General features: G+C 45.7%; 1 protein-coding gene across 1 annotated transcript in view; it reads left to right on the top strand.

Moving 5' to 3' along the window:
- Prkca (protein kinase C alpha) overlaps positions 1-17,870 on the top strand; it is a 399,699-nt gene that overhangs the window by 310,237 nt on the left and 71,592 nt on the right. Inside the window, exons 6-8 of the mRNA XM_059272016.1 lie at positions 13,784-13,940; positions 15,009-15,143; positions 15,385-15,481. Coding sequence (XP_059127999.1) covers positions 13,784-13,940; positions 15,009-15,143; positions 15,385-15,481 — 389 coding nt within the window. The remainder of the gene's footprint in view (positions 1-13,783; positions 13,941-15,008; positions 15,144-15,384; positions 15,482-17,870) is intronic.

Raw genomic sequence — 17,870 nt, 5'->3', positions numbered from 1 at the left:
TTAAAATGTTTTTTTTTTTAAATACTTTGTTAAGTTTTATGAAGATGGAATTTTAAACTACCATAAGATGATATAAGTTCTATAAAAAATAAACATTGTTGGCTAGAGATATAGCTCAGTAATGAGTGACTGCCTGGCTTGTGCAAAGCCCTGGGCCTTATCTCCAGCTCTACAATCAGTCAATCGATAATATACTATAGATGTCTTTACAGGAAAATGACAATCTGTCAACAAAACAATGTGAAATCAGCTGTCTCTCTTGGTGGAATTGCAGTTGCCTTTAATTTTCTTCTTTATACAAATAAGTTATTTCATGATGACTATACATTGCTTCTACAATGAGAAGTAACTCTTCTTTCTTTTTTTGGTCTTTTTTGGGGGGGGGTTGTTTTTGTTTTTGTTTTTTGAGACAGAGTTTCTTTGTATAGCCTTGGCTGCCCTGGAACTTGCTCTGTAGACCAGGCTAGCCTCAAACTCACAGAGATCCACCTGCCTCTGCCCCCAAGTGCTGGGACTAAAGGTGTGCACCACCACTGTCCAGCCGAGAAATAACTTTTTCTTAATATGAATGCCTTCCTGTGTTTGTGTGAAGATCTTATCAGTTTTCCACAGCTAGCTGATATTTCTAACAGTCATCTCCTTTGGAATTAGTAGAAACATTAGTAGAAAATGTTTCCGGATACAGAAACACATATCTATTATCCAGCACTTAGGAGGCCATAGGAGGAAGCTATGTTCAAGGCCAAACAGGGCTGCATAGTAAGACTGTCTCAAAAGTAGGAAAGGAGGTACAGTAAGAGGAAAGGAGATGAGACGGGGAGGGATGGAGAGACAGAGAGAGGCAGGAACTAACTGTTGAACACCATGCTCATTAAATTCTTTGTTTAGCTGACTTTGATTGAGTAGTTGCTGGCTCACAATTTGGCACTGGATTTACAGGGGCAGAAATCCACCCTTATGACAAAGTAGTGAGCTAAAATAGCAGACCATTCCATGAATATGTTTTTACACAGGGACTTCTTCAGTCCTTGACTTCAGATTTGTGCTCATGCATGGTGGGGAGGGGGTGGCTGAGCAGGTGTATTATCAGTGTCTCTCACTCTTCTTGTCCTTGACTCTGACAATAAGGAAACAAAGGTCGCAGAATTTGTGAGTCATTGTTTATTAACACAAAAGAGATCAAATCAGAAACTGTGCTTGTGAGCACAGGCGGTATTAGCAGGCTTAATGCCCTGTGATTAGAAGAAATGCAGCAAGGCAGACAGCCGACACCCACCAAGTGACCCGAATCCCATCCATTGATACCCAATCAACAATTGTTCTTTGCTGAAGATGCCTTTGCATATTATTTCTTGAAACCCAGCAAAGTTCCACATGCAATGATTTCCCTAGCAACCTAGAGCAAATGGCCCTGTATGGCACATTTTACTGAAAACTAACAGTACACCCTATGTCCCTTTGTCTCTGAGAGCTCCAAGACTCTTCAAATTGTTTGGTGTCTTCTGGGAAAGCACTTGACTCCTTTTGGCTTGGATTTAGTCTCCCTGGAAAAGGCCTGTTCAGGTTTTCCCTTGTGCTGGAGTCCCTCCAAATGGACACTCTTGTGTACTGCAACCCAAAGCACAAGGCTTTGAAGCCTTGTCTACTCCAGCATCTCTGTCAGTCAGCAAGAATCCACTAGGCATATGAGCTTTTTGCTTTACTCTGTGTTGACCCTAGGGAGATGTCTGGGGAGGAAGTGTTTGGTCCCTGTCCCCATGTTTCTGTCAGTCTGCAGAGATCTGACAGGCAGGGCTGGAAGGAGGCTAGAAACCCACAGAACTGGGTTGTTAGTCCACAGTTGGGACAGATGGAAACAAGATGGATGAAGGATTGTGCTCCAGGCCAGTTGTGCCCAAGGATGGGATAGCGTGAACCCAGAAGCACGGGGCAAGGGTACTATAGAGACTCATGTGCATAGCAGGTAACTAACTACCGCATGCATAGCAAGGGGCTGTACTCGGGCTGTACTTGGGTGGTAGGTGTTCAAAACAGTAGCAAGGAAACCATGAGTCTTTGAGGATTATGTAAGTCCTACGTATGATAGATTGGGTGGAAATAAATATTTAACTTCCTTACCCAATCAGCTGAAACCAGTGTCAGCTCTGAAGCTATACACTATGTGTGTGGTAGAGGTAAATCTGAGGGTGCAGCACACTGAAGACTGAAGTAGAAATGTTGAAACAGAATGACATGTTCATACCTACCTGTAAACCCAGCACTGGGGAGGCAGAATAGGAGGATGGCAGGTTCAAGGCCAGCCTGGGCTATGTAGCAAGATTATGTCTCAAAAAAACAAAATAGAAATAAAAAGCAAACAAAGTATTTGTTGAAGTAAATGGTGGGAGACTCTTGTTATTCATCTATTTTTTAGTTTCAAGATCAGAACCTTCAAAAAAATACTGTAGCAAGTGCCACTGAAGTGCTAGTGGGAAATCTCAGGAGTACTTGGTTCCTGGGAGGAGAAGGTCATTTCTTGTTGCCTCCAGTCACATAGTGCTATTGTATTCCTCTGGCAACCTCCCAGGTGTCAACTCTTCCTTGTCATTTGCTGGAAGAATCAGTTGCCTCTTCATGCTGGACAGAGCTGACTGCTACTGGGTGCTCATACATAACGGACATGTTCACACTAATGGAGAATGTGCCATAACCACCCTGGACCAGTGCCTTCATTTGTAGTTCCCACACAGGATCAAGCCCCAGCAGGTTCTCATTCTCTGTTGTCAGGACCCCTCCCAGCTCCCAGATAGTCTCGCTCAGTTCAGACCACTGTAACAATATACCATAGCTTACACACAACAGAAATTCACTCATAACTCAGGCTGGGAAGATAAGATCAGGGCACTAGCAGCTGTTATATCTTTCAGAACCTATGTCTTTATGCTGAAATAATGCCTTCTCATTGGATCCTCTCATGGTGGAAAGAGCTGGCAAGCTCCCTAAAACCTATTTTATAAGGGCACAAATCCCATTCCCGAGGACTCCACCCTCCTGACCTAATCACCTCACTAAGCTCCACCCCTTAGTACCACCACCTGGGGACTAGAATTCCAATGTTAACTGGGTGGGAAATCATAAGCATTTAGATTGAAATATGAACCTCTTCCCAGGCAGAGGGAGACCAACCTGGAAGGATAATGTGCTCTCCAGACACAAGCTCTGCAAGATGTGATGAGAAAAGTCAGCTGCCATGGTCCTCAGAGCGCTGTCTCTCCCTGTGCATAGTCTACAGACATCTTCCAGCCAGGGCCTGAGAGTGTCTTCAAATGTCACAGAAAGTGTAACTCTGTGTTAAGACACTTGTGACTTAAGGAGACACAGAGTGAGCTATGATAGCGCAGTTGATAAAGTTCTTGCCCGTGAGCATGAGGACCTGAGTTCCATCCCCCGGAAGCTACAGGAGAAAGAAAACACAAGTGTGGTGGCTCGTGCTGGGGAGTGGAAACAGGTGGGTCCCTGGGACTCACCGGCCAGTCAGCCTAACTTACTTTGTGACAGCAGGCCAGTGAGAAACCCTATCTCACAATAACAAGGTTGATGGCATCTGAGGAACAGCCAAGGCGGTCCTCCAGCAGTCTGCCTGCATGTGCACACACGCACGGGCATAGACACACACAGAGAGACTCATAAAGAAGATGGAGAGTGTCTCGTGGGGAGTTTCAGGGTGCCCTGTGACAAAGTTTAAGCCTGCAAACCTCAGGAATGTAGCCTGGGAACTTCACTTCCCTGTGCCCTCTCCTGTGTGTACCAACTGGAACCTGCTAGACTCTTTCCTCTGCTGGAGCTCCTTGTGCACACCTGATGGCCTGTAGCTTTGTGGTTGGTTCTGCCACCGGGTCCCATGCCAGTGTGCTCACCATCACCTGTGACATACCCCAGTAGTGTCGAGGCTGAGTCAGAATTCCTAAACCAGGAACCTCGCCTTATTGCCAGACAGCTGGACCACCCCCAAAGCATCACATGGGAAGGGCATTTAGCAAATCCTGTTCCGGAAGCAATCTGTCACTCCACCAGTTTCCCCACCAGCATTTGCAGGGAGTTCTGTCTCCTGGCAGGGAACTGGCTCACAGCTCCATGCTGGAACTGGCAGCTTCTTAGAGACAGTTTCTCCTTCTCAGCATCATCAGATGAGGCCCAAAGTAAAGGGGCAAATAAGCCTCAAGAACAGCGTGTTCTTCACAGTAACGTGCCGGGAAAGCTGGGCTTGGAGAAAGCTGAGTGCTCTGTGCTGTCCTGGAGCCACATGTGCCAAGCTGCTGTCCAGCCTTTTCAAAGCCTTCTGATCCCATCCATTGGCCGGTTGGGAAACTCTTGAACTTCGCACTCAGTTCTCTAAACACCCAGATCTGCCTGGGAGCAGAAGACAGGTCAGCCTTTGCCTTGCAGTGCTCCTGGGCACATGTTCCTTAAAAATTCCTGTTTCTGGAGTGACTTGTCCTGTAAAGAATAGCTCCATTATTGCCTAATCTTGCTCACTGCTTGCTCATGGTTCCTAGGTGGCGCTGAAGTGTGGAAGGAGGTAGTGCCTGAACAGTGTGAGATTTGACCTGTGGAAGCAGGTCATGGCCAGATCAGGCAGTAAGAGGAGGAGGCTGTGTATCAGGCTTGTCCTGAGCACAGAGCAGAAACAAGCACAAATGCACATGAGATGAGGGTGTTTGTACATGCCTGCATGGGTGCATATGTGCATGTCTCCACCTTATTCTTTAAGACAGGGTCTTTCACTATCCTGTGGCTCACCAATTGGCTAGAGTGTCTGGCCAGTAAGCCCCAGGGATTCTTCTGTCTCCATCTCCCTCCATGTTTGTGTTACAAGCACATCCTGGCCCTCCATTATCTTTTGCCCCTACGTCTTCCGGCATTGTTTGTCTTTGACAAGTATCTCCGGGAGTCTTGGGGAACCAAGTCTTTCCAAGAGTGGCTAGAGCTTCCCCTGTGGCCTCTCTGGTATCAATGCCACTGCATTCTCTTGATCTCTATGTCTCAGTGACTCCAGGATCTTTCTCAATTCAGTCCCTGGGCTGTTGGTTCTGAGGCAGACACTACAGACACCACCGTGACTGGAACACACTGTCAGGTTGGCGATTGAATCCCAGAAGCCACTAGGATCACAACTTTAAGTCAGGTTCTGGAGTCCTCTTTGCCACGTTCAAGGCATCAAGCAGACATGCAGTTCCATATCCTTTTTCTCATCCCTTTTTCCCATTCATCCAGGCACAGCCCTGGACCAACTCTGATCTTGGTGTATTCACTTGGCCCTCTGTGTTCTGGCCCTTGTCACCCACCCTTCAAAGGAAGGGTGTTTGCTCTCATCTCTTGCCCCTCCCCCTCCCCAGCTGAGACCAATTTCACCACCTCTTCTCTGGGACTGTGTCTATTCTGAGACAAGTGATGATTGGGATCTATAAAATTACAAGCCCATCCTGGCTTTATGTAGTGGGCACGTTATTCAGCCTCTTATCTGCCCTTGGGCCCCACTAGCACAGCACCTTGTTATTGTAATGAACTCAAGACAGTGGCTAGCACTTAGTAATCTCTCCAAAAACGCTGCTACTATTACCACCACGGTGTTCATTATCTTCTTGGGCACCAGGGGACCAGGGATCTGCATTCACCCTCAATCTCAGTACCACATGGCCCTGTCAGTCCTGCTCGGTAGAGAAGTGAAGTGCATGCTCTCTCACTGTGCGCTCTCCCCATCCCCCCACTCTCCTCCTGTCTCCTCGCCCCCTCTTCCCCTTCCCTCTCTTTCACACATCTCTGCCTAAGCTCTGAAATCCCATCAAGTTTCTCTGGCATTAAATTTATATTCAAATGTGATCATATTTTCATATGAAATCAATTTGTAGGTCCATGGCTTTTGAAAGGACAGCCTGAGCATCTGATCATCGTTCAAAATAACTAATTTCCTGAGTTGAAAGTCCTCTTTTGTTACAAAGATGTGGCGCATGGATTTGGAGTTATCCCCTTCTTCTCTCCTGATGTCACAGGACTCCAGGCCCTTTGGGCCTTGGACACTAAACCTCACCATTTTCTGCATTCAGCTGCCCACACCCACCCTCTGAGAGTCTTAAGTTCGCATCTTTTGCTGTTGGTGACCTCAAGCAAAGGAAAGTCGCTGCTGTTTTTCTGCAGTGTCAGAGAACATGATTTTGCTTACCCATGGCGAGGAGTGGGATTATAGAATTTGTTTGCTCTTGTTTTCAACTGTTGGGCAGGGATGGGAGTGGGAGAGACCTTCAATGGGTCAACTCACAGGACACAATCCTGGCTCTTACAGTGAGTCCCTGTTTTGAGCCTTTGTCCTTTCTGTTGGCTTATAAGCAGAAGGCATGAACAAGGGTGCTCTCAGGAGGGGAAAAAAAGCAGCAAAAATAGGGAATTATTTTCTAAAGCAAAACAGATCATTTAAAGGGCTGACTTGTCATTGAACTTGGAAGGAGTTGATTTTTGTACATAGCCAAACAATGTCCCTCTGTAGCTGTGAACCCTGAATGGGCAGGGTTACTTCCGGTCAGTGCTGACACATCCAGGCTGCCAGCAAGAGAATGCAGCTGTGTGCTCCTCAAAGTCTCTGCTGTATGTGCCTGTGGATGGATCCACTGGAGCCTCGGAATGCTCCCACTCTGAACTGTTCTCAGCCACAGTGCCCCATGGCAACCCCAGAGTAAGTTTAAAGCCCACAGAGGACACTAGAAGGTAGAATGGGGGAGCATGTTGGGTACATTCTATGGCGTTGGCCTGCATCTAACCTCTATACTAGCCAGTCTTCATGGATGTTGGTTTCATCATTTATACTTCATAATTCATACTACACTGAGTCTCTGAATCGAGAAGCCATCTGGAAGATCCTCTGATGGATTAAGAACTGCATTGATTTTTTTTTTTTTAATCCCAGACTATTTTGAAACACTTGGGAGCTGACTATTATAGCCTTACCCTGTGATCTGGAAATTCCAGAACTGTATGTCTGTCTCCTTACTAAAGTGGAGGGAGGGAGGGTTGGTGTGTATGCCTATGCATGTGTGTATATACGTGTAGCAGCCAGAGGTCAAATGTGGGTGCCATTACAGAGGTTCCATCCACCTTCCTTTTTGAGACAAGGCCTCTCATTGTCCTGAGACCCACTGGATAGGCTAAGCTAGCCAGTCAACAAGACCTAGGTGTCCTCCTGTCTCCGCCTCCACAGCACTGGGGTTGCAAGCATGCCTCGTGATGCCTGGGTTTTTGCTTTTTCTCACCTGGGTTCTGGAGGAACTGACCTCAGGTCCTCACTCTTGCAAGGCAAGCACTTTGTGGATTGAGCTATCTCCCCAGCTCTGGTCTACTTCCTTCACCCTGAGGAAAGAGCCTGGCCTCCTGACCAAACAAGAGGACTGGGTGATGGTGTCGGCAGCAATGACGGTGACGACGACGAAGATGCAGATAAACATTGATGACATTAACACTCCCAGCAGTCTGACGACATGTAACACTAGTCCGGCTACTCTTCAAAACACTTTACATGTATTAATGCATTTAATTTTTGCAGTCACCCTGGGTGATAGGCAACATTACTGTCCCTACTTTACAGAAAAACTGGCTGAGAGGTTGAAATATTTTTCTAAATCCAAAAAGCTAATGGTGGCAGGCAAATATTTGACCAAAGCATGGAGTCCTGTTATGGAGCCCATGGGAAGTAAGACATGCCTGCACCATCCACTCAAGCAGCCCGTGTTCAATTGTTCCCTAAACATTCTGAGATGTTCATTAAACCATCATCTGACTCAGGTCTCGGGGGAGCAACTTGCTCATATCAGAGAAAGCCTGGTGATGTCACCCCTACCTGCCAGCCTGCCTGCCTGCCTGTGTCCTTGCCTCTACTTCCCCCTGTTCGTCAGGACCTGGGCAGAATCATTGGCCTTGTGGCTAAGGCTGTTGCTCCATTCATTCTTCTGGGGCACTGTCTTTGTTTCTTTTCTTGTTACTATGATAAAATATTCTGACAAAAGCTACTTAGGGACAAAAAGTGTTTATCTTAACTCACAGTTCAAGTCAAAGCAACAGGGGCTTGAACCCAGTTCCCAATTCCCTTTCTTCACACAGTCCAGGATCCCAGCCAGGGAAGAGTGACACCCACAGTGAGCAACTCTTCCCGTCTCAATTAGCATAATTAAGATAATAGCACGGGCATGTCCAGAAGCCCATCTCTCAGATGACTCTTGATTCTGTCAACTCAAAGATTAAGATTAACCATCATAGATAGCCAAGGCTCTGATTCCCATCTGTCATGGCTGCCCAGTCCTCCAATCTGATGAGACTGCCCATCTGCCTAGGTCTCTCCTCACTCCTAAACATTTATGTAAAACACACATGTTCTTGGCTCACCTAGCCACCTGGAACAGGTAGTTCACATGAGTGCTTCTTGGTCTTTGTAAACTTATTTGACTATGCCTTATCTGGAAATTATATCTTACATTATCCAGAAATGATATAACCTCAAACCCATGCTGGGTTTCCTCAGTGTTGATCCTGACAGCCTATAATTTCAGAGCAGCCACCTCAAGGCAATGAAGTAGGAATATAGTTAATATTTTGCATTCCTACTAAGTCTTGGGATGACAGAATCGACTTCTGTTCTGAAATGGCCAATGCCACAGCACAGATGTGTTTCTTCAGCAGAGTGTCTCCTACTCCTGATGACTGTAAAACTGTAAAACTGTTAATGAGCTTCAAGGAGACAAGTTTTTTTTTTTTTTATAAGGTTCCTCAACAGGGCTTTAGGCCCATTTGTGCAGACCCCACGGAGTACAGTTAGTGATTCTGCAGGTTATGCACAGAGGAGAGGCATGTCTCTACTGTAGGCATGGGGACTGCCTTTGGAAACTGAGTTAATCTGGCAAGACTTGGGTGGAGGATTTCTTGTACACATGGAGGTCAACACTGAGTGTTCTTCCTCCATCACTATCGACCTTATTTTTTAATTAATTAAATTTTCAATTATATGTCTGTGTCTCTGTGTGTTATATGCATGTGAGTGCAGGTTCCCATGGAGGTCAGAGGGGTCAGATCGCCCTGGAGCTAGAATTATAGATGGCTGTGAGCTGCCTGCTGTTGGTTATAGTAATTGCCACACCACGCCCAGCTTTCCATGGGTGCCGGGGATGGAACCCTGTCCTTTGTGCTCATACAGCAAGCACTTTACTGACTAAACCATCTCCACAGCTCCCAGGCCAGACGTTCTTAAATTGAGCCAGGTGTTGGCACACACCTTTAATCCTAGCACTCAGGAGGCACAGATGGGCAGATCTCTGTGAGTTTGAGGCCAGCCTGGTCTACATGGTGAGTTCTAGACCAGCCAGTCTGCATAGTGAGACCCTAACCCTATCTCAAAAACAAGCAAACAACAACAACATAAAGAAAAAAAGCAAGACATTTCACTCTCTATAGTTGATTTATCAAAGTAACATGATGCACTTTTCTATTTTAATTCTGTAGATCAAAAGTCCTCATAGAGAGTAAAGACAAGAAAGGAGCCACGGGGTCTTTGCTGAGACTGTCCTTCGCCCCCTGGCATGCTTAGGCTGTGGAATAGTCCACATTTCTAGTAACGACAGAGTGTCTGTCATTCCTTCCTGCTGTGTTTCCCGACCTGTGGGGAGGGACCACTGGGAACGTGGGCTGGTGGTAGCACATGAGACGGTTTCTGAAGGTTCTGAACTGACGTTAAACGTATTAAGTTACAGGATGAGGAAGATAGTCCACCTCCACTCACTATCATTCTCCTTGGTAATGCAGAGGGAGACTAGGATATCCTTGGCATGCTAACATAATTTCCTCCTTGCAGCCAGGAGAAAGCAGGCCTCTGCCATTGTGTCCAGGTAGAAACACACAATAGATTTTCATTGCACTCAGTTTCACAGGAACTATTTATAACCAATGGTCTTGTTTCTTCATTTTCTATACCTTGAGCAAATCTGAAGAAAAGTGAAATGGGCAGTGTTAGAGTCTGCCCGTAATGGCAGCAGCACTAGTGGGGCCTTCAAACCTGCTGACTGTGGCTTCACTGAAAACTGACCTGGAGAGCCCAGAAGAGCCCAATGCCAAACGAGTTTAAATATCTTACCCATAGCCACAAATGGGGAGGACCAGAATGCATACATGAGTGTCCTGAATTTTGAACAGATGGAACCCCCAAGTTGATCCCAGTTCACGTGCCCTGTCTGTGATGAGTTTTGATAAGACACTGTTTTCCCACTGCAATAAGAAATTGAAATTTGGACTCACTGTCTGCTCCAGTGACATTGGGAATTGATAACTCTCTTTATTTTCAGCTTAGATGATAATATCTCAGCAGGAAACCAGAGGCTTTAAATTCCGTCAAGATCCTAGCTCATCGCCATTCAGAAAAGATCGGCCTTAATCGAGTCCATTCACTGCCTGTCAGACGGTGAATGGAAAATATAAAAACGAGTGTCGAGGTCATTCTGCAAGTAGCAGGAGGCAAACCTGGAACTCTTGGCCCTGATGAGATTGTTCATTCACTTCTGGTCTGTGACCTTGCAGCCTCTGGTGTCAGACATTCTAAGCATTTTCAGATTCTTCCTCCACAGTTCAAAGAGAGAGACCTGTGGCCCCTTTGCGTTGCTTGCATGAGCGTTCCATTTTTACCTCTCTTCCATTTTTACCTCCCACCTTTTATCTTTTGTGATGCTGGAGTTTGGACCTCCAGGACCACATTAGTTAAAACTTGGATTCTCAAGTGGCTGAGTTCTGGAAGAACTCCAACTCCATTCAAATTTTGTAAATGTGTCATAGAGACACCTTCTGGCTCAGGAAACATTGAGGAAGAAAGGCCGAGAGATAAACCCGAGCACAGGATGTCTGCTGTGAGATAGTCTTCTACAGATGAGAGGGAGATGCACCTGTGCAACATTAGCAGTACGGTTGCCTAAGCAAGACCTGCGTGATGACTCCAGTTGATAGTCCACTGTGGGTGGGTAAAATGTCACAAGGCCCCACCCCCAGATGAAGAGCTACAGGCAGTTATGGCTTCTGGGAGATGGAGAATCAGTCTTCTCTAGTGAAGAGCCCCATAATAACTTATCTAGTCCCAAGTGGTCATTCCTAAACACACATACACTAGCAACATTAAGTAGACTCAGCAGGTTATATTATATAGGCATGTGTGTGTGCATGTATGTAACAATAATCAAAGAAGAGGTCATAAGTTCAAGGGGGTACACAGGAGAAGTTGCAGAGGGAGAGAAAAGGGATAAAATTCTCAAAGAAATTAAAAATAAATGATATTTTTAAATATGCCTGAGATATAGTGAGCATTCACACAATTATCTTTTTCCCTTCTTTACAAGTTTTCTGACATATATATAAATTACTTTATATACATTATTTCACTTTCTTTTAAGTTTCTATCACCAGAATTATGGCCCTATTCATTTTTCTAGTTAAAGAAATGGGCTTGAGGACTTCAGCTCTAAGGCTCGGGGTTGCACAGCAAAGGAGAGATGTGGTAGTAGAGCTATTGAGCTGCAGAGCCTGTGCTCCGTCTGCCTTCAAGCTGGGTGGGGTTAGGTCGCATCCATGGAAGAAACGCTTGGAAAGCCCAGGTGCACTATGGAGATGACATTACCTGCTTCTCCGTGGCTTGTAGCCCTCACCTGACTCGCTCTCTCCTCAGACTATTTGAATCCAGTGCCCACTGTCACCCTCTTATGTCAAGACTGCTGAGTGAGAAAGACGTAAGGCTGTGTCAGCGAGAATCGGCACACTGTGGAATAACAAACTAGTATGGACAATGCTTGACTCTGATGTCTGCCCTTAGTGACGTGCTGCCACATTTGTGTCTCCCTCCTCTGTTTTCCTGCCCACTGCCAGCTCTGGGAACTTCTTCTAAATTTCCTCCATAGTTCTTCATAATCAATCTACACTGATGGTCTGCGCTAGCTGCCCTAAATTCTGATGGCAGTAATTTGATTTCCAATGTGTACATACCAGGGAATCACCTGGAAGCTTGATAAACAGATCCCTGGACCTTTCCCTGGAATTCTAATACAGTAAGTGATGTTAACACTGCTGGTCCAGGGGCCATAATGTGAGCACCTCTGGATTAGAGCCTCCTCACAACTGGATGTGTATTGATAGTATGTGACTAGTTAAGGGTTCTGATGATATGACATCATCAGGAAGGTGCCTTTGGAAGACAGAGAGGGAGCCATACTGCAGACACAGACTCAGGCATATGACCTTTTTCATCATCATAGATAATGACTTGTTGCATTAATATGCAGTGGCTTTAGACAACCAGCTGCATCTAAGAGCATGTTCCACAGTGAGAAGGAAGTGGCCTTTCTTTGTAATTATTTGCTGATTCCTATGTTATTGTTTAAGCCAGAATATGCACTGGGGCTACCTATGGGGCTTGTTAAAGTGAGGATTCAAAGTTTATAACTTTGAGGTGGGGACCAAGACGCTGCCCTGGAAATGAGTTCCTGGATGATGTTTGACGCACATTAAATAGCACTCCTGAATCCCAACCTGAAATATCAGTGTTTCCACCTCCGCCATTATAAAACCTCTAGGGATCTTTTAAAACCCAGCTGTTGGCCACCTCCCTTGATCATTCTAATTTAATTCTGAGCACTGGAACTTTAGCCCCTTTCTCAAGGGACCCCAAGATGCAACCAGGGTTGGGATCTGCCAGCTTTTATGGAGAAGAATGATAATACTTGTGGACACTGAATTGTATGTATAGTTCAATGGGCCAGGGCCTTCTGGTTGCCCAAATAGGGCAAGGGTCTCCTTTCCCTCTGGAAAACTAGAAGGTCATTGTGGGGGTTTGGAAGAAAATGGCTCCCAAAGCGGGTGGCACTATGAGGAGGTGTGGCCTTGTTGGAGTAGGTGTGGTCTTGTTATTGGAGGAAGTGTGTCACAGAGGCCAACTTTGAAGGCTGGCCTTGAATTTACTGTGTATCGTGGGTGACCTTGCACCTCCACCTTCTAAGTGTTGGGATTGCAGGCATGGGATTGAGCATGGTGTCCACACCAGTGCTGGTTCATACAAGTCAGTGGTTTGGGTTTGGTTTGTGTAGCTAGAGTTTTCCTGCCTGGCCCACAGTCAGGGCAAATCTCTTTCACCTGCCAGTCTCACAGCCTCTCAGACCCGACCAAGTAAACACAGAGACTTATGTTGCTTTCAAACTGTATGGCTGTGGCAGGCTTCTTGCTAACTGTTCCTATAGCTTAAATTAATCCATTTCCATTAATCTATACCTTGCCACATGGCTCGTGGCTTACCGGTATCTTCCCATGCTGTTTGTCATCGTGGCGGCTGGCAGTGTCTCTCTGACTCAGCCTTCCACTTCCCAGCTTTATTCTCCTCCTTGCCCCGCCTATACTTCCTGCCTAGCCAACGGCCAATCAGTGTTTTATTGATTAATTAGCAACACATTTGCCATACATCCCACAGCAGGTTTGGTTTGGTTTTTCGAGACAGGATTTTTCGTGTAACAGTGGGTTTTTCTGTGTAACAGTCCTGGCTGTCCTGGAATGCTCTTTGTAGGCCAGGCTGGCCTTGAACTCACTAAGAGCCATCTGTCTCTGCCTCCCGAGTGCTGGGATTAAAGGTATGTGCCACCGCCACCGCCGCCACCACCACCACCACCACCACCGCCACCACCACTGCCGCCACCACCCAGTCCAGTGTTCTTTCTTGTTTTTATAATTTTCTTTCTTTTTCTCTTCACAGTACGAGATGCAAAAAATCTAATCCCTATGGATCCCAATGGGCTTTCAGATCCTTATGTGAAGCTGAAACTTATTCCTGACCCCAAGAATGAAAGCAAACAGAAAACCAAAACCATCCGCTCCACACTAAACCCTCAATGGAATGAGTCCTTCACATTGTAAGTGTTTCTTCCTGCCCTGCAATGAACTCTGCCCCACATACCACAAAGGGCCAACCCCTTCATTAGAGACAATGGGGGGATGGCGAAGATCTCTCTGTCCCCATCCCTACACAGACTGCCTGTGCTTCTGTTTGATAGGTAGTGACTTGGTTTACCAGGATTTGTGTAATGCAAATTACAATTCTTATCAGTCCCTGCTCTGTAAGGAAAGAAAAAAGCTGGTTGAGGTGTTACAGATTGTTAAAAGAACACATAAGATGTGTTCCATCTCTTGATGGCTTAGTTCTTTAGAGAGCTAAGAGAGGATATGAAGCAGGAATTTAATAATTTTTGCAGCATAGAACAATGAACTCCTGGTGTAAAGAGTACTATTGCTAATGAGAAAAGGAAGATAGACTCACTTCTAAGCAGTAAAAAGTTCCTGAAGGAAGTGACATTTGAGCTTCGTCGTGGGAGACTAACAGAAATCTCAAATCAGAGATGAAGGTGGGGAGAGGAATGGTAAGAGAGAGCAAAGAATCAGTAGTGAGGGAGCACTCACAGGAGGGAGCACAAGAGGTCCCCCATGGGGACATACTCAGGAAGTGCTTCCTCTGTGAATAGCCAGAAGGAAAGATGTCTGTCTGTCTGTCAGAGAGAAGCCGATGAGCTCTGCTCTGTAAAGGGCAGGTAGTCTGTATTCTAGACGTTGTGGGTCATACAGGCTCTGTTGCCAAAGCAGCCACAGATGATATATAAACAAATAGCCAAGGCTGTGTTCTAATAAAACTTTATTTGTACATTCTCTATGTAAATAAGTGGTTCAAAGCTGTGTTCTAATAAAATTATATATATTTTATTTTTATATGTATATAAAATCGTTGAGTTGCCCAGGGTCAGTATTCATTGATTCTTGGTCTAGACAGAGCTTTTGTAGCTAACCAGTATGGAGGACTGATATCCTGTTAACACAGGAAGGAAATTGAAGAGTGTTTAGTTCAGGCACAGACAGTGGGCATAGTGGTGTCTCCCAAGATGCCATGATTGAGATGACTTAATGTATTGTGTACATGTTTGTCTTTGTAGCAAATTAAAACCTTCAGACAAAGACCGACGACTGTCTGTAGAAATCTGGGACTGGGATCGAACAACCCGGAATGACTTCATGGGTTCCCTTTCCTTTGGTGTCTCAGAGCTGATGAAGATGCCAGCCAGTGGATGGTAAGGGAGCTCATGAGACCCAGCATGTCTCCAAACCCCAGACATTGAGAGAAGCCAGGAAGAGGCTGGCAATAGCTAGCCCCACCACCCTCACCACTACCACCCCCACACCACCCCATTCGTCGTCATTGGGCCCCGGCTGTGGTCTCTGTAGAGGTATCTCTCCAACAGCTTGACTAGAGGCTGAGCGGGGAGAGCCATGGACTGGCCTTTACCCTCCCTTCTCCCCCTGTCTTTGAAGGTACAAGTTGCTCAACCAAGAAGAGGGTGAATACTACAACGTGCCCATCCCGGAAGGGGATGAAGAAGGCAATGTGGAACTCAGGCAGAAGTTTGAGGTGAGGATTCCCGTGAAGCCATGGGTAGGACACCAGCTTTCCTCCATGTTACGAAGCACATCTTCAGGGAGGGATGGATTCTTGTCACGCCTTTGGGAAGCCCAAAGTAATTCTCATGCTAATACTTGTTTATTTAAGAATGCAAATATTATATGTAATTGCTTTCATTTGCAAGCTGTTGGCATTCTGTGTCTCATGTCCTTTGGATACTGAAGACTGGAAGTAGCACAGAGGTGAGAGCATGGCTGATTTCCACGTAAGAAAATGGTCTATACAACACCGGGAGACAGCAAAGTTATGAGTGCATTCTCCTCTCACAGAGAAGGCCTGTGTGCCTGCAAGAGGGAATTTCTAGGGAGCAATTTGCCTATAGTTAGCTATTCCAGTATCTGGAAAAAAAATTTTTTTTTCCTATAGAAAGCAAAGTTGTCCTGATTTTCTTCTGTGGGATGAGCTCCAGCAGACATTCCTGTCTAGAATCCTCTTTATTTTTTTCTCCAGACTTCATTTAACCAAGACAGCCTCCTGCTCTCACTCTGAGTGGGTTTGCGGGTTTGCCTTCTGTCCTGGTTTCAGTTGCACCCTTCCCCTCCCTTTCTTTCTCTGTTTCCCCTCTCCTTTTTCTCCATCACTTTCCATCCATCTCAGCTCACAATGAGCATTCTTCTCTCTAGACCCCTGCCCTAGGACCCCAGCCACCATCTCTGATGCTTTCTGTTTCCCTACTTACTTTGTGTTTGACCATTTGATCGGCTTATGTAGTAGCCTCTGCGATCTGTATAACTGGGAATCTTTCTCCACAGACTGCACAGCACTCCCTGGAAATCCCAGGAATTCCTAAAGCAACATACAGAGAGGGAGACATACACAAGTGCAGAGACAGTGTGAGTCTATATGCTAAAACACTGAACTCAACGGATGCTGACGGTCCTCAGCCTTATGCTGTTGCCAAAGGAGGTATAGGTCAGATGGACTGGACTCCAAAGGATGTAAAACAGAAAACTGATTAAATTGTCTCATCATCAAGCTGATGATATTTGGTCAAAGTAGATGTCAGTGATAATACTGAAGGTCAGGCTGCCAGGTTGCATAGCTTCTGGGAACATAAATGATTGAAATGAGTCGTGAGTAGTTTAAATAAATGATTCTTAACAGCAGGTGTCCAGGTTGGTGAGATGGTAAGGAGCAGTGGGGATGGGTGAGCCTGTGAGTTTGCTTCTAAAGGTAGCAGCCAGACTGTGAACATGGCTCAGTGGTAGAGCGCTTGCCTAGCATTCTCAAAGCCTTGCGATCTATCCCCATTACCACAAAAATATTAAATAAAAGTGACAGTTCCTGTTTCTCAGGGCCATGTGGTATTGGTCAGCACACATGGAAAGTCTTTGCTGCCATGTCTCCAGCACCTCAAGAGAAGCCTGAAGTCCCACCTTTTTATATAACATGTTCTGGTTTCTTGTCATATTGGCAGTCAATTAAAACTGTGTAGGTCACAGTTTTAACCCTCTTCTTGGTTGTGTAGGTTGTGTAGGTCAAACATGCAAGCAAGAGTTATCTGGTAAGAACCAGACTATCGTCTCGACTGTCAAAAACTACAGGAGAGGGCACTGGAGCCGTGGCTCGGGGTTAAAAGTGCTTACTGTTCTTCCAGATGACCAGAGTTCAGTTCCCAGCACCCATGCCAGGCAGATCACAACTGCCTGTAGCTCCAGCTCCAAGTGATATGTCAACAGGCACACAAATAGGTACGCACACATATACATAAAATTTAAATATAAATCTTTAAGTGCTGCATGAGAGAAAATAACAGGAAATATATATTTAAGACTGGAAGAATGAGAGTCTTATGATCTTTAAGGAAGTCAAATGCAAACTTGAAAGACAAAGCTTGCTGGGCATGGCCCTCCCTACCTTCACCCTTCTCTTCTCCTTCACTTACTTCATCATCTGCCTCCACCCCTGCCCTAGCTAGGACACAGCTCTAGACTATCTTCCCAGAGAGACCTCCTAGACACACTTCCCAACATCACCCACCCCTGTGGTGGATGGATCCTTCTAGAAGGAGTTTCAGGACACTGAATGCCAATCTCAGGCAGGACAGAAATCTGCTATGCCTTACTGACACTCACACCACAAGTTTGTCATTCATAGTCACTGTTCAGATCCATGAGCATAGGTCATATTTGAGACAGAAACTGTTGGGGCTTCATGGGTGTGTCACTTGAAGTAATTCAAATCTGAAACCGCCTAATTGATAAAGAAATATTGACCTACATTGGTGCTTCATTCTCATGGCTTCCTGGTGAATTAACTTCCTGTTTCTCTGAGCAACAGGTCCACCTTGTTATAAAGGTCAACAGTTCCAAGTTAAATATCTAAGTAAACACGGTAG

The sequence above is a fragment of the Peromyscus eremicus genome, chromosome 8a, assembly GCF_949786415.1.
Source record: "Peromyscus eremicus chromosome 8a, PerEre_H2_v1, whole genome shotgun sequence".
NCBI lineage: Eukaryota > Metazoa > Chordata > Mammalia > Rodentia > Cricetidae > Peromyscus > Peromyscus eremicus.
The sequence above is the reverse complement of the archived record's forward strand: the minus strand, read 5'-3'. Positions and strand labels throughout refer to the sequence as shown.